The sequence below is a fragment of the Erithacus rubecula genome, assembly GCF_903797595.1.
Source record: "Erithacus rubecula genome assembly, chromosome: 5".
NCBI lineage: Eukaryota > Metazoa > Chordata > Aves > Passeriformes > Muscicapidae > Erithacus > Erithacus rubecula.
In genome coordinates, this window is record NC_136687.1 from 15,733,806 (window position 1) to 15,757,445 (window position 23,640).

A 23,640-nucleotide genomic window follows, 5' to 3' on the forward strand; every position below is an offset into this window, starting at 1 on the left:
GGGATGTGAAAAGGCAGCAACACAAGATATCAACAGCTTCAGCACGCAGCACAATGCTAACACAGAAGCATTCAAAAATGTAATTAAGTAAAAATTTAAGAACTTAATAAATAAAAAGTTATTGTTTCTTCCAACATTTGAAATATTTCTTAACCTACACAAAGTTAAATTATTAGCATTTAAGGTGTTCTGATTATGGGTGAGATGCAATTAACAAGAGATGCCTCTGCCCAAATTAAGATGCAAATGAGACCACCATATGCCAAGCCAATATAATGTATTTAACAATGAACATGAGGCAGAAATACAGAATATTCTGTGTAATTTCATAGCACCTTCCAGTATCTCAAAGGGCTTACAGGGAAGTCAGAGAGGGACCCTTTGTCAGGAAGTGTAGTGAAAAGACATTGAGTCAGGGGCACAAATTGGAAAAGGGGAAATTCAGGCTACGTATTAGGAAGAAATTCTTTAATTGTGGTGAGATACTGAAGCAGGTTGCCCAGGGAAGCTGTGGATGCTCCATCCCTGTCAGTGTTCAAGGCCAGGCTGGACATGGCCTTGAGTAGCCTGTCTAGTGGGAGGTGTCTCTGCAGCTGAAACTAGATTATCCTTAAGGTCCCTTCCAACCCTTAACACACTATGATAAAACCACCAAAACACTTTTAACCATAAACCAGGGTGTGATTATACCCTTTTCCTCTATAGCCATGACACTGTTTTTCAAAGTCTGCTTCTGCCACTAGTGTGACTGCACAAATATACTCACTTTTATCATGGAGATAACCAGCCTTAACAACTGTTTCCTAATTTCTCAATTTTTTTGTAGATAACACAAACTGCTCTCACTTTGCTTCTCTTTGTATCTGCTTTGCTCTATATATCTGATTAATGATTGTAGCTACTCTCTCATTGATCCATAGAAGGCATTGTGGTTTTTAGTTTTCTTTTGTTTGTTTTGGGGTTTTTTTGGTTTGGTTTTTTTTTTGTTGTTGTTGTTTGTTTGTTTTGTTTTGTTTTTGTGGTTTTTTGGTTTTTTTTTTGTTTTTACATTGGAATGATTTGGGTGGTTTTTTATGTGAAGTTTAATTACAATTCTGAAAATAAGCTTGCTTTACATTGTTAGGAAGAAACACATGAATAAGCCTGAAGACTTTGTTTCTAACTTTCTTAATTAGATACTATATTGAATATCCCCCCTTTTACAGTGTAATAACCTGTCTTCAATGTTTCAGTTACAGAAATTCTTTCAATTTAAGCTTCCTCACGGAAAATGCAGCAGATGAGAGTAGCATTGTGTTTGTCAAGACTATATCAGAAAATGTCTCAATTTATCACTTGTTAGCACTTATCACTTTAGCACTTGTTAGACAAAAAGCAAATGTAGCTATGCATATAGCAATGAGTGAACTAAGCATGTTTATTAGAGTGATGATTTAAGAAATATTTTACATTAATAACCTTGTCTACCAAGGCTAGTCAGAGTTTATTAGGTACTAGCAGAAAAGCTCATTTTTTATCACATCAAAATAGGGCAGACTATCAAGCTATGCAGAAGTATTACACATAGAATTAATTTTAAAGGTGGGTTTCAAGAAATGATAAACTGATGTTTGGATCCAAGCAAACCCATGAAAAGGGGGCAAGTGCTAAAAGCAACAGGCAAGCGGATTCTAAAGGATAACTGATCCTATCCTAAGTCCCTATCATACCTTGTTCAGATAATAAATAATCTGTGGACTGTTTGAACACTTTTCCATATTAGACATGGATTACATTTTTCCAGCACTCTAATTTTAAAGATATAAAGTAGGCTTAAATTATTTGCATGAGTACATACATTTGTTACTATAAAAAAAGCACAGCATCGACACCTGATTAAACATTATCTAAGAGTATCTCAGTTTGAGCTACACACTATGTATGAATTGCTCCTAATTGTGTAATATACAAATTTGTCTCAAAAGATGATTGTTTCTCCTGGCACATGCCCTTACTGTCTGCAGTTCAGTTTTCATGACTTGAAGCATTTGGAATGGAATAGGATTAAGATGCTAGTTTTGACTTCTAGGTCCAAAACTGCATTTCTGCCACCAAAAGGAACTCTCCTGCACCAAATAACAACCCACAAACAGGAACTGCACAGCAATCGGTTATCTAAGATTAATAGATACCTTATCAAATTGATATATACTTGTATATTTAGTTAAAATTATTTTCTCTGGCAATATCTAAAAGTTGCTTTTTTCTGAATGTCTATTCTTATGGTAGCTGTAAGATTGGATACAAGCTGAAAGCTACCTCTCCTGAAAGCAGGAAAATAAAATAGCAATGAAAAGTGAGTCATACACTTGTCAAAATGTTCCTGAAGAATTCTTAAATCATAACTACCCACAAGAAATAAAAATAGAGCCCAAACTCTAACAACACTGCCCTATTGCAGAGGTTTGTACAATGTATTCAAGATTAGTTCACACTATCAAACAGACCATTAGAGGCTGCAGTAAATCTGGAAAGCAGTAGTTAAACATATTTGAACGAGTTTATAAATTATTTAACACAATATTTGACTACGGAAAATGTTAGATCTATATTGTAACTCAGATACACTAAACTAAAACACCCAAAAGTGGCAAATCTGAAGGGGGTAACCAACTAACCAAGCATACACAATCCAATTCCATTTGTTGATTAAAGGCTGAGTTGTGGTAACAGTACTAGATTACACAGAAGCTTTTTTGCTATTAATACACATAGTTTTAGCAAAATAGGTGTAAGTGCTGGAAATGCGTACAACCTAAAGCACCACTCTGCCATTAAAACTTTAAATAGGTCACAGCAGCAGGATGATACAAAATATGATCTTGTTTACACCAATGTGTCAACAATTTAAATGTAGAAAATTGTAACTTCAGTATTTTCTTTAGTAATGGAAACTTGTAAGTTTCGGATAACGAAACAGTAAAATCAAGATAACATTCAGTGCAGTAATATTTTAAAAACCCAACAAATAAGTGCAACTTTGGCCTGCTGGGGAAAATACTATTTATTATACATTTAAATACAAATTTGAAATGTGTTGTGGACACATCTGCAGGGTTACAGGTAAAAAAAAATGTACAAAGTTTTGTTTTGCATCTCTCAAGACTGACACTTCAAAAAAAATTTCACAAAATACCAAGCAAGAGTTCATCTTTGTAAGAACAGCAAAGGTTCATGCATAAAATTTTTTGCTTGGCATATTATCTTTGTTCCCTCCCTGCATAAAGTACCTACAGTTTGTAAACAGTCTTTAAAAGTGTTAATAGCTTTAAGGAATGTGTAATCACAGTTTATATGGATCCATCCCACAAGGAATTATAATGCTACACAGTAGTTTCGTGTTTCCATAGCCCAGTTCTAATATTACCAGTACTGTCTGCAGTGAGCAAAGGTCCATCCTGTCCACCGCTTTTAAGTGGTCCATTCTGGATGGCTAAATTTAACCCATAAGATTTTTGCTGGTTTTCAATTTCAGCTGCTATTGGTTTCCTTAGAATATCCTTTTTGTTGTTGGTAGCTATTGTTTTATCTGTATTTCTGCTGCTTTTTGGAAGTGTGCTGCAAGCATCACTGCTGTCTTGCTGGGACTGGTTATACTGGCGTTCTCTGTATGCCAAGTAGGCTCTTCGGCTCCTCGAGTGCCCCTCGCTGTTGCCCTGGCGAGTTTTGGGTAAGCCATTCTGCACACTTCCTTCCACACTGGTGGGAACATCATAAGCATATTCCCTCAGCACTGCAAGCCTGCTGGCACGATGGCCCTTGCTCCTGTTCTTATGGTGCCGACTCGGGTGCCCGTTTGTCCGAAACTGTACCTCCAGTGGAGCTACGTGCATTTTGATATCATTGTCTACTGAATGTTCAGTCAGACTGTTATCAAGTTGAGGACCTGTGTTCAATGGCAGAGAAGTAGGGTGGCACTGAGCTGCTGCAGCTTGTAAGTTTGTTAGTTTACAACCTTGAGACGAATTTTTTAGGCTTGAGGCACTTTTATTTGTGCATGAGGATTCTGCACTGCTGTTGGTGCATTTCGGGGCCTCTCCGTTGGTTCCACTGGAACTGGAGGGTGGCACGTTTACTTGCACTGAGTATGTACTCCTTCCTGGGCAGCAAGTTGTTATCCAAGCATGCCTGACATCTTCCCTGTTAATGCAATGGTGCACCATAAGAAAGGCACTGAGGCTTAAACACGTTGCCCCAAAAAAACAGCTGAAGATTAGGTCCATAGGATAATACAGGGAGATGGACAGAGCTCCAAAGATCCAGATTGTAACATACAAGACCAAAGTAATGCCCACTCCCAGAAGCTGTGCTGGAAAGCTGTGCTCATTCTCCAGAGCAGATGTGGACACCAGGGACACTGACAGTGAATCCTGATGGGCCAGTTCCCCGTGTTCGTTGGTGGCCAGACGCTGCTGCTCCTCGACGGGTTCCTTCAGCTCGTATTTGCGTTCAGGGTGACGCTTCAGTTGTATGAATATGCTGAGAAAATACATGCAGTTTATGAAAATTATAAAACTAGCAGGTCCATAAAATGCTCCTAAACTAGGTTCCCAAGCCATCCAGCAACTGCAAAAGAAACAAACCAAAGAATAAATTAACATCTCGCACAAGTCACTTATGCTTTTTCAGTTCATTGAAATGATCTTGTCTGTGCTACATTTTCTGGAAGAGTCAGAATTAATTGCAACAAGTATTGAGAGAAAAGTAAGCCCAAGAAATCTCATGACAGAGCTTTCACATACAGGATACTTACTAAGGTGCATTAGGTCTGCTGCCATAATTTCGGATGTTTGCTGCAGCTGTTATTCCACAAACTATGATAGGGATCCCTCCACCAATGAGGTAGAACCTAAAAAATAAAACTAATTAATCAGCAGCTACTTAAGTGCAATGGAGTTTTTTCAGTCATCATGAAGGAAATCACAGCTTTCCAGGATTTGGGAAGCATACAAGTTCTTTATGAAACTAAATAATATTAATTAAGTTTGGGCTTCAGCAGTATCAATTGTTTTCTAAGTCCTTCTCACTACAGTTTTTCTCCTCCTGCTGTAAGCTGCTTCTCTCTCAAAGCTGCTCTCTCCCACCTCCCACTCGCAGACACTGAACAAAAGTACACAACATTAGAAGGAAGAAGCAAAAGCTCTCAGTCAGAAGTTGTAAACTGCTGGAAAATAATAGAATGAAAATACTAACTGGTATATCCCGTACTCCAGAGATCAAGTTGCCTAATTATTGTATAGATTGCTACTTGAAAATTTTTTAGTTGCAGGGTTTCAGCAGATGGCAGGTTTTGCTTTTTTCAAATTTTTAATGGACTCTGTAATTTTACAGTATATACTTCCTGCTTCCCTGTGGTGGTATTAATGGAAACTGTACACTTGCAAGAAGAAAAAGGGCCTGTGTTGTTGGAGTATGTAACTTTTCATTCTGATTTCAATGAATTCACTTTGAATTCATTCGTTGCAGATCAGTAATTACTGATAATCATTTGAATTAATACCACTCAGTCCTGCAGCTTATACTAATCCAGTCCAAATTCAGATCAGAACACAAAAGTGAAAACTCTTACTGTGACATGCGGGTGAGCATTTGTTTTTTATCAACAGGAGACACCTATTATAGTGGTCTTTTCCACTGCATTTCTGATAACTCACTAGAAATTACTCTTGCCTCACTTGAGACCCAAAAAAAAAAAAAGTCTAAAACAAATTATTACTTTCTTGGAAATCAAGATGCACTGAATTTACTACTTAGTTGCTGAATCCTACAAACATCAGATTCTGATGTTGGTTTATTCTGTATCTTGATTCAGCAATCAGGAGGCGGCCAGACAAAACCAATCTTTGTACAGGTACTACACTATGGGTAGTTTTATTTTGAACCCAATTCTAAAAGACAGCTGAAGAAAAAAAAAATCCTGTGGCCTTTCCATACAAAACATCACATATCTGACTGAGGAAATCCCTAATCTGCAGGAAGTTAGACACTGAGAAAGTCTGAAAAATATAAAGCATGTTTGCTCCATTCTTGTCTTGGATACTTGTCTCCAGAGCTACTACCAGTAGCTACTACCAGTCAGATGAGGTGTTCAGACCTGAAATGCTATGTTCATTGTCTGTGCAGAACTGAGCCTGTGAGGCTGGTAATTCTACTGCAATGTTATTTGAAGCAGAAACTTTGTAATAAATAGTAAGGGATAAAAAAAATGCTTGTATGTAGTACTGAAAATGTTACTTGAAGACAATCAGAAAAGCACTTGTGTTTTTCTGCAGTCTCTGTACTTTCAAAATCAAGCTCTTTAAATATTTGCCTGTAACTAATCAAAGCTAATCAACTTCTGCCACCTTGTGGAGAATTTCAGTGTAGCAGCTTTTAATTAATATCCAAAAGCTGAGGAGGCAACATGAACAAGGTACATCAGTATTTTCTAGTAAGAACATTTCACATATGAGAATTTAACAGATAATTAGCTGGTCTCATTTCTGGGATTTCAGAAATGAAAATTCTAGGAGGAACACCTGACAAAGAACACTTTTCATTTGATAATGAGTGACGCCTATTTTTCAAATATTTGTAAACAATCTTTGAAAAATACTTTTATCTGTTTTTCCCTAAATTGCAATGTTTGTTAATTATTAACAGTTCTCCACATTTTCTTCTGACAATTTAATGGGTTGTGCTGCTATCTAAAGTCCTAATCAAACCTTCAGTGATGCTGCTGAAACACCAGCAATTTTTTAATTTAAAAATCAGCAACCCATCACTGCATCTGTATTGTAATACAATAAAACCAAAGTCAAGCTCATTTTCCTTAACATAACACTGAGGAACGGGAAAATCTGGAAGAATTTAACAGATTTAGAGAGAACACAAGAACACTTGTTACATTTTCTGGTCAGAATATAAATGTAGCAAGTGTGAAATAAGGAACCACAGAAACAAAACAACTCACCTCAACATTGGCCTGGGTGGAGGAGGGGGCTCATCAGGATCCTGACACCTTTTTACTTTTTTGGTTACCTGCTTGTAAATATTACGAGATGTCACTCCCAGCCACAGTACTGTTGCAAGAGTGGAATAATGGAGAATTATCCCAACCTTAAAACAAAAATAGAAAACAATAAAATAATTAACCTCCAAATATTTCCTTTCTACTGAGCTAACACAGTAATCATTAAACTCGCAACTCACCATAAAGCTGACATTTTCAAAAGCTCAATTCACGAGAAAAAAACCCCTCTTACTTTATATGACCACTCTAAGTGTCAAGTCATTATAGTTTAAAACAAAACAAAAAAAGTAATGCAAACCCATGCACAGAAAACTTAGTAACAGAGGAAAAACAAATTCAGAAGCATACATATCTATCGTACACTTCAGGAAACTGTATTTTATTAAAGACTTAATTTAAAATGTCCTGTGTTACAGATACTATTCAAATTAAAACAAGTAAAGATAACATGATACTGTGACAAGTATGGAGCAGATGGCAAAATACAGCCAGCCAACACTCATCAGCAATTTTAACATAATGCAAAGATAAAGAAAGTGTATTAGATGTTTAACCTGTCCAAACATTAATGCCAAATCTGTTTCACAGAGGAATCTCCTTATCCTGTACTGCCTCATTCACAAGCCAACACTGCCAAGAACAGCACATGCATGGAGAAGGGGCAACACTTAGGCAAAAAACCCACTTGTAGTCAGCTTAATAGGAGCCAGTTTCAGTCACCAGTAAAAACACACAATTTTCAAACAGCCTATCTGTATCACAAGATTTCTTCTGGAGGATTTCTGTCTCGGTAAGAAAAGTGTGTGTATGTGTGCACACATGTAGGAGAAAGACCAGGGATGTATTTTATTGCAACAATTTTAGCAGTCAGCCTAATAAGTTCAGTAAATTCAAACAAAAAGCATTACAGAATATTATGGTGAGGGACTTGACATTTTTAATCACTGGATTAAAAAGAAGAATTAAAATGTCACTGACATTTTTGAAAGCAGCAACTGTTGTTATACTGAAACACTGCAACTAAATTCAGATGGCCAAATCTTAGAAGGGCAAATTGTGAAAAAGGAGTCTCAATAAAGCATAGGGGCTTGAAACACTTTTCTCCCGTCTCCTTTGATTATACTAAGCAAATGTGAAAATCTGATTTCACAGGGCCTGCACAGGCCACATATAGGCCTATAAAATAATTTCATAGTAAGTCAGTCTCAAAAACAGAAATAACCAATAAAATTTATTTTTTGTGATAGAATTTTGAGAAAAAAAAACTGTTGCACATTTTACAAGGGCATGCAGTGATAGGAATAATGACTTTAAAGTGATATTGATTCATTTTAGATACAAGAAAGTTAGTTTTTTTACAATGAGTGGCAAACCACAGGCAAAGGTTGCCCAGAGAGGTATTAGATGCCCTGTCTCTGGAAATATTGCAGGCCAGGTTGGATGGGGCTCTGAGCAATCTGATCTAGTTGAAGATGTCTGTTTTTATTGTAAGGATGTTGGACTAGATGACTTTAAAGCAAAATATTCATTTTTTGTCTAAATTTTGTATTTTGATGAATGACTATACAGGATTACAGTTCTGTAGGAGGCAAGAGGGACATATTTATATACAGGACTACAAAACCAGCTTTACTTACCGCTTGGCAAATACTGGCATTCCTGGTCTGAGTGATGCCTCCAATAAACACCACACATGTCAGGAAAATATGGAAGCTCAAGTTAACTAACATATGCCAGCTTTTAACACTGATCCTGATCACACTGTTAAAAGAAACAAATTAGACAATGTAAAACACAGCTACATTACTGTTTTCAGAAACTAGAATGATATTCTTGTGATAAATGACATATAATTCCTGTTAATGATTGACTACTACACACTTTGTAATCAAATATGATCTCTGGACTTAATCACAAGAAATTAAAGCCCACCTATTACCAGCTTTATGCATCCATTTGGAGCCTGATTTAAAAATTTCAGGATTCAACCTTTGACATTAACAGCAATGTAAAAGGCTGAATAGTTTGTTAAATTCTACCATTATTCTTGAATGGCCTCTTCTTTCATAATGAAGCAAAATGAAGAATTAAAGGAGAGACATGGTTATGAGAGCTAAATTATCATACTGAAGGAAGATGAATTAGCTGCTTGTGTAACTGTCAGTTTGCACCAACAAATTTTATAGGGAAAAAACACTGAAAGTGTATTACTATAACATGCTCCAGTAAAATAGAAAAGGTAGTCCTAAGCATGACCAAATTAATTTTCTTAGTCTGGAAATTTTGATTCCTACCTGTGATGGTATATGTAACTGACCATGATCATAAGCAGGCACATCAGCAAAACCATGGCAGTGGCATAAATTACTGGATGCAGAAGATCAGCTGGCTGTGTATATAATTCAGCTCCAGTCAAGTCCTGACAACAAAAACAAAACTCACATTAGTCCACCATATCTAATGTTTGAGGGTGAGGGAATGACAAAGGGAACACAAGAAGTAACAGACACCTTCTAGATGTAATGTCTTCCTTCCCTTCCCACCTGTCTTGAAATAACTCTCCAATTATTTATTTGTTATTTCTGGGTTTCTCCTGCAACTATCTGCTATTCTTGATGACCTTCATAAATGCAGTCCCAGTTCTTACAGAACACTTCAACTTCATACAGAGAGGTCAGCAAGCTTATAAAGACACCTGTATTCTTCATCTTAAAATATCTGTATGTGCAAATGTGGAGTAACTGTGTGTTTCAGCTGTAATCATCTTCTTTAACAGCCCAAACAACATCCCAGGAAGTGCCCTCAGCAAGTCTGTAGATAATGTTATAGACTGGGGGGATCGATTAACAGATTGGAGGATAATCAGAGGGATGCTGGTGAGACAGGAAAATGGGTTGATAAAACATGAAACCTAGGGAAGGAAAATGTTAAAGGATCTGCATCTGGAATGGAATAACCCCATGCAATAAAAATAGAGGCTGAGCATTGCACTGGTTAGAAAACAACCTGAGTCAGTGGTAGACAAAAGCTGACCAGAAGTCAGCAGTGTCACCTGTAGCCCAAGGCCACGCTTTGCTGGGTGAGCAGTGACACAGCAAGCAGTGATCTGATCCTTCCCTTCTGCTCAGCACTGAGACCACCCTGCAGAACTCACAGTTTGAGGCTCCCCAGCACAAGAAAGATATACTGATATACTGGATGGAGCAAATCTAACAGATCATCTGGATAATTACCAGGCTGAAGTATACAGTGTCTGGGGCTGAAGAAAATGCAATTTATCTTTAAGAAAAAAAGGAAGAGAGGAGAAATCTCATTATTGTATTAGAATACCTACTGGGATGGTAATAAAGCAGACCAAGTCAAACTCTTTCAAACTCCTCTTGAAGCTGAACCATCCATTAACAAAAGGAAACTGACAGTATCAGCAACAGAGAAAATCCTGATTACATACAGGAGAAAAATTCTGAAGTGGTCACATACTGCCCAGAGAGACTGTGTCCCTGGAGATACTCAAGGCTTGACTGAATATGACCTGGAGCAGTAAGATTTGACTTTAAAAACAGTCAAGCTTTGAGCAGGTTAACTGGACCAAATGGCACCAGATGTTCCTACCAGACTGTTATTCTATGATTATTGTTTGACTGGAATAGATGGCTGATACCTCTAAGAGAACTCACCAGCTCTATAGCATCAATCAAATTTTCTGAATCCACCTCAGAATGACATTTTCATTTACTCAAAAGAAGAAATAATTCTGTTTGGAAGCAGTTACAATCTACTAAAGTTCCAGGAGTGGGGAGGAGACAGACACGACATGGCAACTCAAAATAAACTGTAGTCCCCAGCACAAAATACAGTAAATTTATTTAACTATGATTAGTGAAAAAAAAAAAAAAAAAAAGGAAGCAATTTTTTTTTAATGGACAGGATACAGAAAAGTCTCTCTCCTGTAATTCTGAGTGAGTTACTCAAACTTCTGGAGTTGGCAAAGTGCAAAACTGTCCTGAGGAAAAGGAGAAAAAATTCAGCATTAAGAAAGAACAGTAAAAGATTAGCAGGAAGTTTCAGTCTGTTTTGAGAAAAAGCAGTGATAATTTTAAGCTTAAGATAGGAAATCTGATTTCAAGGACAGGAAAACAGTTTTTGAATTGAGGCTTACAATTAAATTAGAGTCAACAGTCTCTTCACCATCCCTTCAATTGTTCTTTCATCAGAATATAAATTCGTTATTCCTAACTAACTCAACAACCTCATTTCAAACTAATTTAATCATGTTCTCAGTTTGATTCTTATCTATTTGGTTTTCTTTGGCACCTGGAAAAGGATCATAAGAATTTATGCCTCAGGCAGCCAGTGTCATCTGATTTCAACACCACCCATGCCTTGGTTGTTATGCAGCTGGGGATCCCTGGGAACTCACTGTTGCAATCATGAGCAATGTTCTGTCACACCTGGCCCATGAGCACCAGGCATTAGAAACTACAGGTCAGTTCTGGTTACTGCTCCCAGACTGGTGTCAGGTAACAACATCTCATGTAGGTATCGGTGTGAATTTCAGGAATGAGAGCTACAAAATCACAAGATTTACAATAACCTTCTAAGGCATCTGAGGAAACTCAGTATACGTCTTGCCTAGATAGCTAAGGCCTTGACCCTAGAACCAATGGAATTCTTCATCCATTGCACTGACATTTCTCATCTAACCAAGTAAAAAGAGTAAGGGGAGCGAATCATGTTATTTCTGAGCTAAACTGATCCTAAATAATTATTAAGCAAAAAAGAATTACAGTACAGTAACAGTAGATATGGCATTAAGAATACCAGGGAATTTACAGTTAATTAGCAGAATCTTGTTTCTTCTCAACCACTACTGCTAGACTTGATTTTCTCTGTTTAGCTTGTAATAGTTTTCAGCTGAGCCTTCTGCTTATCTCTTCTATTATTAAACAGTGGTGAAGATAATTCCAAATAAATACAAAGTTTTACAACTGCATCTGCCTTAATCACCAGATCAGCAAACCAGGCACTTAGTGATGTATTTCCTTATCAGAGGACTGTATGTTCTGAAATGTATGAAGAAGGTCAGTACACTACAAATTCCTTTCTTCTACACATATACGTACTAAAGTAAAGTAGATTAAAATAGAGTGAAATTGCTCTGGTTAAGTCATTCACCATCCAGCCAGGATGATGAACCACCATGTTCGAGTCCCTCCTGCCACTGCTGTTTCATGTATTTGATGTTAATGAGACCTGTTGGATTAAAGAACAAACTTCTAAAACTGAACCCAAAAGAACTTCCTCTGAGCCTGAGACCAGAACCCAGACTTTTACAACATGATGGGAGTCTAGAAATTAAATAGGCTACTGTGGCTTTTTTGGTTAATATATGGATAGGCATTATGAAAACCATTTTTAGCAGCACTTAGACATCCAGAATCTCTACAATATACTAACTGTGTGCAAAGAACATCTGTCAGATGAGTGTTATTCTGTGCCTCTCCACTTACCTCCTCCTCCTCTCCAGTCTTTACAGCCTAACATTTTGGAAAGTGGCTAAATATTTAAGGAATACTAGTTTTGAGTAAGTATACAACAAGAGCTACTGACAGAAAAGGAAGAAAACTGCCCCCTTCTCTAACTTGATTGCTGATTGTCAGCAGTTCCCTCTGAAATTCACAAGAGGATATCCATACAATCTTACCATGCATTAATTCAGAAATAGCCTTTATAGAAGCAGATTGAACATGCTTTTCATTTTTCTTCCTCCAGGTGACAGAAATGTGACCAATTTAAAGCATAATCTCTCTTTACATGAATATTATACATAGAAATGAAGTTTAATTATTTTGAAAAAAATCACTGCTAAATTTTAAGAAAGGATTATATATTTTAAAAATATCAAAGAAAGGAACACTACTTGTAAAAGTTTACTTGATTGCAAAAGTTGAAAGCAATTTAAAACAGCACTCTCAAAGGTAAAGTGAAAAGTTGCTCTCTTTGAGCTTTTTTAAAAAGCTTGGCATGTAAATCAATTTTATATAAGTTTAGCTTGGTAATTACCATTTAATTCCCTTCAGAGGAAGATTTTTGAAAATCTGAGTTGCTGAAGAAAAATATAAACTTCTAACCCACTAATCATCATAAAGGAGTCCTCTTTCTTCCATGTATATTACACAAAAACATATATTTAATTCCACACAGAACACATTAACTGCCACAAAACCCATATCAAATTTATATTTAACAGTATTTCCCAAACCTCAGAATATTTCTCCTTACTACAGCTTACTACCAGTCCACCCTATTCATGTATCACATTTTATAATTTAGCATCTGCAGAGATTACTGCAGCAGGGTAGCAGCCACCATCCATAAAAATGGATGCTTCCCAGGCCAGATACTGAAATTAAGAGTTCTGAGAATAGACAAAGAAGACATTCAGGTTCACAACTGAGGAGCACTAAAAGTGTCTCTTCTATCACCATATTTCAGAACTGGCTAACCATTTTCTTGATACCAATATGCTTAGATTTTAGATACTGTTTTTCAGCAGTATTTAAAAAATATTTTTCATAGTTACTAAGTGTTTTGATCTTTTTTTCATTTCCATGGATGTCTTCTGGTAACAGACCTACATAATTGTGAATTAACAGTTATTTTGGAATTAAGTAGTTGTCTTTGGTTATGGATCACAGAGAAAAATATTTGGGAAAACACTCCTGGTCAACTGACAAAGCCAAAAAAAATCTAATCTAACACAGAGAAGAGAGTTTAAAATAATAAGCAGTAACAGTTGAAGATAACCTATCTTCATAAAAAACTAATTCGAATAAGTAACTTATTAGAATGTCTTCCTATAATATAGTACTTTTCATGGGGAAATTCTTTTTTCGTAGTATATCATTATTTAATACCCAATTAATTATACTTCGATAGATTCCCACTTAAACCTCATCTTACCTCAACATTTACATCAACAAAAGCAGAAACTAAAGATCTATTTATTATGTCTAGTTTTATGTGAAATGGAGTGTGAGAATGCTTGTTTTCCTTAACACAAGAAAAAAAAACCCAAAAAGAACTGTATTTTGAGACATTTTTAAGTTCCAGAAAGAAACTGTGTCATACCATTAGAACAGCATAGTTGCTGAGGGAGTAGCACTGAATGGTTGTGATATTTTCATCGGACAGAAGGATGCGACAACCATCAGATTTCCATCCCCCCTGTCCGTTGAGGAGCTCGAAGTCCCACTGAGCTGCCACCGCATCGGCTCCGTGCGCGATCCGCCGCAGGGTCACGTTGATAGGGGCGCGGTGAGCGGCTGCGGGCGGCCCGTCTGTCACAAAGGAAAGGGGTTGGCACAGCAATTTCCCGTGGGATGCTGAAATCTTCTACTGGGCACACACTAATCAAAACAGGACAGTCACAACTGTTTACTAAAGGTCACAAAGAAATTATAATAAAAACAAACCTATCTTGGTGAGAATAACTGGAGTTACAACTGTACGACGTTTCCCATCGTCAGCCAGATTTGTTGAATTTCCTGTTGCTGGGAAAAGCTTTCCATTGCGAAATGCAATAAGCTGAAGCTTGTAGACAGATTCATCTGCTGGTCTGATTTCTCTTTTGTGTTTTTGGGTGAAAAGGGAAGCTGGCAACTGGATAGAGGCCTCTACAATTGTGTTCTAGAAACAAACAGATTTTTAGAGTTCCAAAGAGAAAATTCTGCTTTTTACAGAGATTAAATTAGCAAATCCTCTATGTGTAGAGTCAGAGATGAATGCATTTTACAGACTATATATCATGACCAACCTATTTGACAGTGCTTCCAAATAATAAAATAGCATAATCAGGTTATTAAAGTCTTAAAATATTTTTAAAATAAAAAAAAGTTAAGATTCTTAAATTTTTTTAAAGATTCTTAAGCAGTTATCTTACTTGTTACAGAGTGCAAAGTTGGTATCAGTAAAGTACTAAGAGAGTTTTCCCAGATTAGACTATTAACAACTGGAAGCAGCAACCAACACAAGCAGAGAGAAAGGCTGCAATTGTCCACTAGCACCATTCAAAACAAAATGTCGTGTACAAACAGAGTGGTTTCACCTGTATATAATATATATACATATATGTATATATACATATGTATGTATACAATATAATAATACTTAAGTGAGAAGCGTGCATAGAATTTCACAGAATTATATAAGTATAAATTGTAATATATGTCTTGCAATTAAGCAAATTAAGTGCTAAAAATAAACTTATAAGTTGGGGAATATAACTGAAAAAACACTTTTATGGAATATGAGGAAGTGTTTCCATTTTATACACACTCAGATATAGATGTAATATATGTGTGTGTGTGTGTGTGTGTCTATGCACAGGAACACACAAAATTAACCTCTTGGGTCCATCTAATATTTCATGCTTAATTACAGTACTAGTCTGATCAGAATATTTCACATTTTTAAGGAGACTGCTAATGTCTGATTCAATATGTAATGAAGGTGAAAATGCAGAAAAATAAAGATGGATTATTATGAACTAGGAAGCATCTCAATTTCCATACTTACGAAAAAATCTGAAAGGATCTTTCAACTTCCAAAGTTACAATAAAGAAAACCACACCTGCTTATTAAAATTTGTGTCCTTTAAAAGAACTATATTATAATCATTACCCTTTATCCCTTTAATTCTTCTCACAGTCATTTTGGATTACACAAAAATTCTAATTTAACCATAAAAATTAATAATAATAAACTTGCTTGCCAAATTACTCATATATATTATAACAAAGTCAGTAGGCAAACAAAGAGCATCTCACCTTTAAAGCCAGGCTTGACAGTGTATTTGAAACATTGCACTTAAAGCTTAATTGTTTATCTAGATTTCCATCTGGGTCTCTTCTCCCATAATCACTGAGTCCTGTACGGTCTGATGTAGCCACTTTCTGAAATACTGTGCAAGTCATCCCAGTGAAACCAGCAGCCTTTATTACATAGGCCTCAAGAGCAATATTTGGAGAATACTGTGACAACAAAAATCAAACATGAAATGATTTTACACACCACAGACAGGATAATAAATAATCTTAAAGGGATTCTCTGCCTTCACAGAAAAACACATCCAGAAAACCATCTCAGTTTATGTGGCAGGTATAAATCTTTTCAGTGTATTGCTCTACTCCCTTCAGAAATAGTAGGCATCTCAGATAATGCCAGCTTCTATTAAGAAAAATAAAAAGCTATTCAAATTCAAGAGCGAGCAAAACCTTTTCTAAATAAATAAGTAAATTCATGCTTACAGTAGAATAAACTTGAGCTCCATTTGCAAGCCGATACATGGCAATTTTCTGTAGACACTGAACAATTCTGGTGCAAGCCTTGGCTTCCCTTTGTGCCATCCACAGAACACGCTCATCAGCCAACATAATATTACTCGCTATATCCACCATGACGTCGCCAAGCTGGCATGGAAGAGAAGTAAAACTCTTTTATAGGTATGAAAGATTCAGCAAGTAGGGTCATTAGCAGAAAATACAAAGTGAGTTGCCAGCAAAAAGCACAGGGAAAATGGTTGCTCGTATTTCAATCATCTCATCATGGTGAGATCCTGAAATACTTTGACTTGGACATTTTCCCCCAATGAAGAAAAAACCCATGATAAATATTTTATTAAAAGGTAAGTGTGCAATACTCCACTTTCTACTGTACTAATTGCTTAAGAGGAGTATTTAGAATTAACTTGGAAATTAAAACTATAAATCAACTATAACACAGTTTGCAGGTATGATAGAAGACAATAGGAAAAGAGTAAAACAGGCAAAAATTAGCATACAACCCTTTTGTTTTGCTTCCTTTTAGCAAGTCAAACTTTTTCTTGTTTCCTTCAAATTTGCATGACTGTTTCAGGTCACAGGTTTATGTGAGAGACAGCAAATACCCATAGACACCAGTGCTGCTTTCAAACCATCAATTGCATTGTTTTACATTCACAGTTCTCACCCTGCCTTCTGTACGAATAATAAATACAAACTATAAAGGGAACTTATTTATTTAGACTACTTTACCAAAATATATGAACATCTATATTGACAACATTGACCTATGCCAGATTTTCACAACATTTAAGGAGCAATGACAATACTCACCCAAAAGCAAATGTGATAATTTTTAGTTGAATTGACTGAAATGCAATTCATAGTGCCTAAATTTAGGGACTGAAATTTTCTGCTTGAAGAGGGAAAGGGCAGGGTAAGGAAGCTATCTCCTTTACTATACCGGCTTCCTAATTATTTTTTCAGAATATTATTAGTAAGGAGAGAACACAATTTGTTCTTCTTTTCTGGAATCTTTAAATACAAAGGCAAAAATTGGAATACAAAAGTATTTATTATTTTAAGAACTGGCTCTCTTAGGAACAGAAGTTATAATCAGTAAAAACTCTTTAACTAACAGAGCCTTAAGTAGCATTTGCAGGCTGTAGTCCTTTCACTAAATCTTCAACAACAAAGTTAAATTAATTCAAAGTGCTTATCATGACATATTATTACTTGATAAATGGTAACAAGTTTCATACATAAACAAACAGTGATTTTAGAATAAACCAGCAGTGTTAACATCCTCAAGTTGAAGAATTCAAGATGATTCATACTTTTAAAATATATTACACATTATTCTTTCTCCTACTTATCGAGGCATGAACAAGCTTTTCCAGCTGTATTCTAACTTCAGATAATCTGCTAAGAACTTTCTGAACATTTGTCTTGTTGCTTCTGATATGAAAGAGCTATTAAATGAACCTGTTTATTATTTACCATATTAATCTTTCAGAATAGCTACTTTAACACAAATTAGGGAACAAATAAGAAGATAGTGTAAGTAAATGAATATGAAAAGCAGTATCAAGAACAAGTTTGTAGAGTAATAACGTGATAAGAAATCAAACATCATTAATAGCTACCAGAATTTTTGTTCCTTAAATATACCAGCAAATCACAGGCTGGCTTCAAAACAAGTCCATTGAGAAAAAAATCCATTGTCTAAGATGAAAATCCTCTAAAGAATTCTGCAAAGGATGTAGAACCAGCATTTATGGACTGCTGGGGGGTAGATGGGGAAAATTTGTTGGTTTTTTTTTTTTTTTTTTTTTTTTTTTTTCGAATTTAATCTTGAGGCATTGTGCTCTCCAACTTCCCAACATGCACTGTACAGTGAGATGAATATAACCTCTGTTCAGCAGTGAAACAGAGAGTTTGTACCCAATGGTGGGACTATTCAACTACTTGCATTTTTCTCCCCAACAATGAGCATTCTCTAAGATTTTGTTTTAATGTCTGATGTTATATCCTGCAAGACAGAGGAGTACTGAAAACCTTAGAGATATGGCTCAATATTGAATAAAGACAGTCTATCAGGTGGAAGGGGAGAAGATAAGTCTTGTTTTATTCATTATTGAGAGGATCTCTGAGGCTTTCATTATTTGTGTTTTTAGGTAAGAAGGTACCAATGAAAACCTGTGTGACCCACTCCATATTAAATAAAAACAGACTTACTGTACCTATCTCCCTGCTCCAGTGCTGACCAGAGGTGTTACTCACATTACAGGTCCAGTGAATGCTGGATCATCTCAGCGCGAATGCAAAGTCTGTGACCATGGGTCAGCAACTTCAGGGACCTACTAAACAAACAAAAACATGGAATAGAATCTGGCAATCTACTAACTGAGTGCCTGCATCTAATGTTGGGAAGATTTCACTGCTCAGAATACTTAAGGACAAACACTTTGATTATCTTTAAAGTGATGGCAAATTATCCAGTTACCTCTTTATATTTTTCAGCAAATCTTCCAAATTTCTCTATCATTTCAGCCACAAAAATAACATCCATTTTATCTGAAAAATTTGCTGCTTCAACTGTGTAAGCCAAGAGCTGTCTTGCTGTTGCCACTGCATTAGTGAGGTTGAGCGGCATCTACACAGAGAACAAACATGAGCATTTGAAAAAGGACAAGACAGAGACAACACTTCACCAATTAATAAACATCAATCCAAAGAGGAAAGCAATTCCCACAATGATCACAGTGTTTTGAACAGCTAAGAACCACCACCTTATCTTAAGCAAAAATATATCCCACAAGCCAGAGAACCACTGTTTCTACTGGCAGTCAGAAACTGGATTTTATGCTGTTCTCCTAGAAGAGAGAGAGGTATTGCACTAAAAAAAAGAAGAAAAAAACCCCAAAATAGTACTGTCAACTGCTTATTTTCACCAAAGCCAAGGCATGAGAACACAAAGCTCTTTAAATACAGCATTTTATAGCAAGAGAAGCCAAACCAATTCAAACACACCACTGCCACAGCACTCACTCTCAATTCTGTAATTATAGGAAGCATTTGGAATGGTATACACACACAAAAATCCAAGACAGATCTCACTATGACAAAGGTCATGATTTCAGTCCTGAAACAAACCCTATGCTGGAAAATTCTTCACTAAATAATACACAACATCAACATGCCCGAGCCAGAAGGGACCAAAAATGGGAAATTTTACTTAGTATACAGTAGAAAGCTGTGATAATGTTATCAGCTCATGTTCAGATGCTGTTTATCCATGACAATCCAAACTAGAGAGGCTCTCTCTCTCTGGTTTTTGGTGGAGATATCTAGTTTGCCCTACTGAATTTGAAAAATGCTACATAAGCACAACTATATATTTATCCTTGCCATGTACATAAAATTCAATGTACATAAATTTCATTGCAACTAATGGAATTTTTTGTCAATATGCTAAAAGTCATGCATTTAAAGTGCAAATAAAGTCCTACTGAACAAAGTCAACTTTCAAATTCAGACACTCTAGATAATTTCTTCGAACGTTTTTTTTTTAATCAAGATGTTTTTTTCACCTAAAACTGTACCTGTTCAATACAAAAACAAGAACAGTGGAATATGAATGTTCTTGTAGGATGTTAAAAAGGTTTAATTTTATTTTACATGTGAATTTTACTTGATTTTAAATGTTTGGAGAAGTTCTGATGTTCAAAATAGCTCAACTACATTTGTTCAAAGACTATAAACATGCTTGTAATATGATTACATTTAACATTGGTCTCAGAGACAAGAAACTTCTGTGCAGAATGCTACTAAAAAATCCAGACCTACTAGACATAAAAAGAAAGCAACTTTCGTAAGTAAAAACAACTCCCATACCCAAAATATTCCCCTTCTCACTTTAAAAAAATTTCAGCATAGAATACCTGTGTACACTTATTTTTGAGTAGATAATAGGAAATTATGTACTTCACACATGAAAATTATTCATTCGCTTTTCTGAAGATACCAGTCTGATGCTTACATTTTAAACTTCCTAACACAAAGTTGGCAACATTCTTCCAAAACCTGAAAGATGTTGGCTAACCAAAAGCAGTTATAACAAGCTTAAGTTATCGAGGCTCTGAGTAGCTGAGCTACAGTACATAAGCAGGAATGGCTTTGAGTTGTCACAGGTCTTGCAGAAAAATGTGAATTCCCAGGTGAGAAAAAAGCAAACCAGCAGTATCAAAGCTCTATTTACTCTCTAACACTCAACCCTTCTGTGTCCCAGAAAAAGACAAAGTGATCCCCAGCATCATCTCTCTCCTGTAAATCAGTCATTAAGAAAGAACACTCTTCATGTGAGCCCTCAAACCTGTTTCATGGGACCAAGCCATGGCATGTACCTCTAGTGGTAGGAATATAAAGCAGTAAAGCAGAATAGCTATGTCAACCTCTAAGTTAACTGACATTCCCTTTCTTTCCTTCTCACCCCTGCCATCATTGCTGGACAACACTCAGGGCTCCTCAGGGAATCAGAGCAGGAGAACAAAACAGCTATGTCAGCATCAGGAAGTTCCTGAATGCAGAGGGAGCAAGTCAGCCCATCTTACACAATAGGCAGCACAAATCTTTTGCCTCAAACTGGAGTTAGCCCAATCAACTGGACATCAAGATTTCACTGTGTGTATAAATCTAAGACATCCCAAGGGGAAAATACCAGTTTAGACCTGATTGGCCCAGCCAGGGGCTGACATGCTTCAGATCAGTAGTGTGAAGTTTTCCCTAAAAGAATGTGAGATCAACTGGAACACTCCAAACCCACACAAGATGTAGAAATCCTACCCTGGGCACAGACAAGAACCATAGCCCCATGCTAAACATAAGTGGTGCTATTAACATCATAAACTCCAGTGACCAAGCACTATTTATAAAAAATAAACAAAAAACCAACCACCAAACAAACTCCAAAATACCTCACAAAAAAAAAAAAAAAAAAATTCCCATATTTCCATGGTTTCACCTGTTTCATCCATATAAGTGGTCTGACAGCACGAGCTAGAAAAGAAGCTTAAACCAGAAGTTCAAAGCTTTATGAAGTAATTTTCAACACAGCATCTATACAGACAAGGTTGTGTACATCACTACAGAACAGCATTGGTGGAAGAGTGCATTAACTACTTAAACCTCAAAAGGTACTTGGAGCTGAAAAATTTTGTTTCATAGCTACAATTTTAATTCTAGAATAGTTTCTTGGATCCTGGTAAGTGCTACCAGACAAAGAAGCCCAGTGAATACTCACTACTTTCTCTAGTTAACTCATCATTCACACTGAATCTATCAAAAGTTTACAACAATAAAGGCAGAGTAGTAAGTAGTTTGACTACTCTCTACTACTGTAGCAGAAAGAGCTGTTCTTCAGTGCAGATTCAACCTGCCTTGTTTCTTTATATGATTTGGGCAGAACAGGGCATCCAGTTGACAAAAAGAATCATGACAAGCCATTGTCTTCTGCTTTAGAAAAGTACAAAGAATAAATTTTCCATCTACAGGTACTCAAAACAGATATTAAACCAAGCTTTTAACCTAAACCTACAAGTTCCAATATTGTACTCAGAGGCATGTGTCCATCATAATCTATCTAGACCACCAGTATTTCCAGCTTAAAGAAGATAAAGGGTCTTCTGAGTTTTTATTTTCATTAATCAGATTTCATAATTTGGTTTTAGAGAAATGCACTAATTACCTGATTGAACATATAAAGAACTCGAGTCACATCATTTGCATACTGGCACCTGGAGTAATCCTCATCTGCCCAGTACCCTCCCCTGTCGCATCTGCGCCAGGCTCTTCTCTCATCTTGTGAGTTGCCAGGATATATCCCACTGCCAGCGGAATAACGTGTGCACAGCAGGTATGCTGTGATGCCTGCCAATGTTCTGGGCCACCTGGGGAGTCAAAAGGAAAAAAAAACCCTCACATTTAGACAAATTTACATGACAAGTAAATAAAAGGATTAAGCGCTACAACATGAAATAAAGAGACACTCAAAACTAAGCATCTCTAAACTATTTAAAGGCACACCTTGGCTCATCTTCAGTATTTTCAAGCTGTTCATATTTGTGTCTATTAACAAAATGAGTTCTAATGCCAGCATGCTTTTTTTGAATTCTTTCATGAGGTTTCAGGTGGAAAGAAGAAGGTGCTTATAAAACAACTAAAAATAGTTTACCATTTTTTGGTAAAAAACATTGCCTACTTCATGAAAAATTCCCTGATAACACTATAAAAACAAGTCTTGCTTTCTACTTGTCCTCTATACATGGATCAATACAACTTTCAAACAATTGCATTCCTATTCATACCAACTGCAGACATGAAGACTATCTGCATTATTCAAAATAAGTAGTAGCAGTAGAACAACCACTCTGACCAGTTTTGCAAACAAAATACCAAATAGAAATTAATGGGAAAAAAATTGTTCATAATGTCAAGAAAGGAGAGAAGAACTCCTTTCACTCAAGGTATGTCAAACTATGCCCTTCTTAGGAAAATTCCTAAGGTGCTCTCCACTTTCTCCTCCAATTTTACTGCATATTTAACCTGTGCAACACAGCTAATAACAAAAAAAAAACAAAAAACCAAACCATAAAATAAACTGCAATACATCTTTAATGCACTGATCACTCATTAGAGCAGAACTGATCCAAGAAAAGAAAAACAGAAGAAAATCATGCCTGAATTAACATGCAATACTGAGCAGACAGAGGGGACAAGAAATAGCAGCCAGTCTGCCTGCCCCTGCTTCTGGCTCTCTACCCTGTTATATGCATAAGCTCATATGCATAAGTGCTAGTTTATCATTCAGAGCACTAATTCTTACATTTTAGAAGTAAAAAGCATCTATCTAAATTGCAGAATATTCAGTATCTCAAATTTAACTATCAACATATAACGTTTAACTAAAACTGAGAGCAAGTGAGCTTCACTTGATCATCCCAGGCTTTCAATAGTCTCATTATGTCAAGTTCCTTTAAGAGTCTTAAGAGCTAACATAGTTTTTCTAAATTTTAAGTATTTCCAAGGGCCCTGTACAAAGCAGTTGAGTTCAAAAACTGTAACTGTGAAACAAAAAATTTTGGTGGATTACACTGTGATTTTAAGTTTTCGTTTGTATCTGGAATGCATTTTAGTAAATGGTCATTTATTCACTACTATCACTGAAATTAAGAAATGCTAAAAACATATTGATATTCAAAAAAACAAAAT

At 36.2% G+C, this 23,640-nt stretch overlaps 1 protein-coding gene across 1 annotated transcript in view; it reads right to left on the minus strand.

The window, feature by feature from the left end:
• Positions 1-3,024: 3,024 nt before the first annotated feature.
• ADGRA3 (adhesion G protein-coupled receptor A3) overlaps positions 3,025-23,640 on the minus strand; it is a 49,499-nt gene continuing 28,883 nt past the window's right edge. The window contains exons 9-19 of the mRNA XM_079305915.1: positions 22,118-22,319; positions 18,878-19,027; positions 16,360-16,521; positions 15,880-16,083; positions 14,527-14,740; positions 14,183-14,391; positions 9,346-9,470; positions 8,689-8,812; positions 6,992-7,137; positions 4,793-4,888; positions 3,025-4,605 (exon numbers count right to left, since the gene is read on the minus strand). Coding sequence (XP_079162041.1) covers positions 3,363-4,605; positions 4,793-4,888; positions 6,992-7,137; positions 8,689-8,812; positions 9,346-9,470; positions 14,183-14,391; positions 14,527-14,740; positions 15,880-16,083; positions 16,360-16,521; positions 18,878-19,027; positions 22,118-22,319 — 2,875 coding nt within the window. The 3' untranslated portion in view covers positions 3,025-3,362. The remainder of the gene's footprint in view (positions 4,606-4,792; positions 4,889-6,991; positions 7,138-8,688; positions 8,813-9,345; positions 9,471-14,182; positions 14,392-14,526; positions 14,741-15,879; positions 16,084-16,359; positions 16,522-18,877; positions 19,028-22,117; positions 22,320-23,640) is intronic.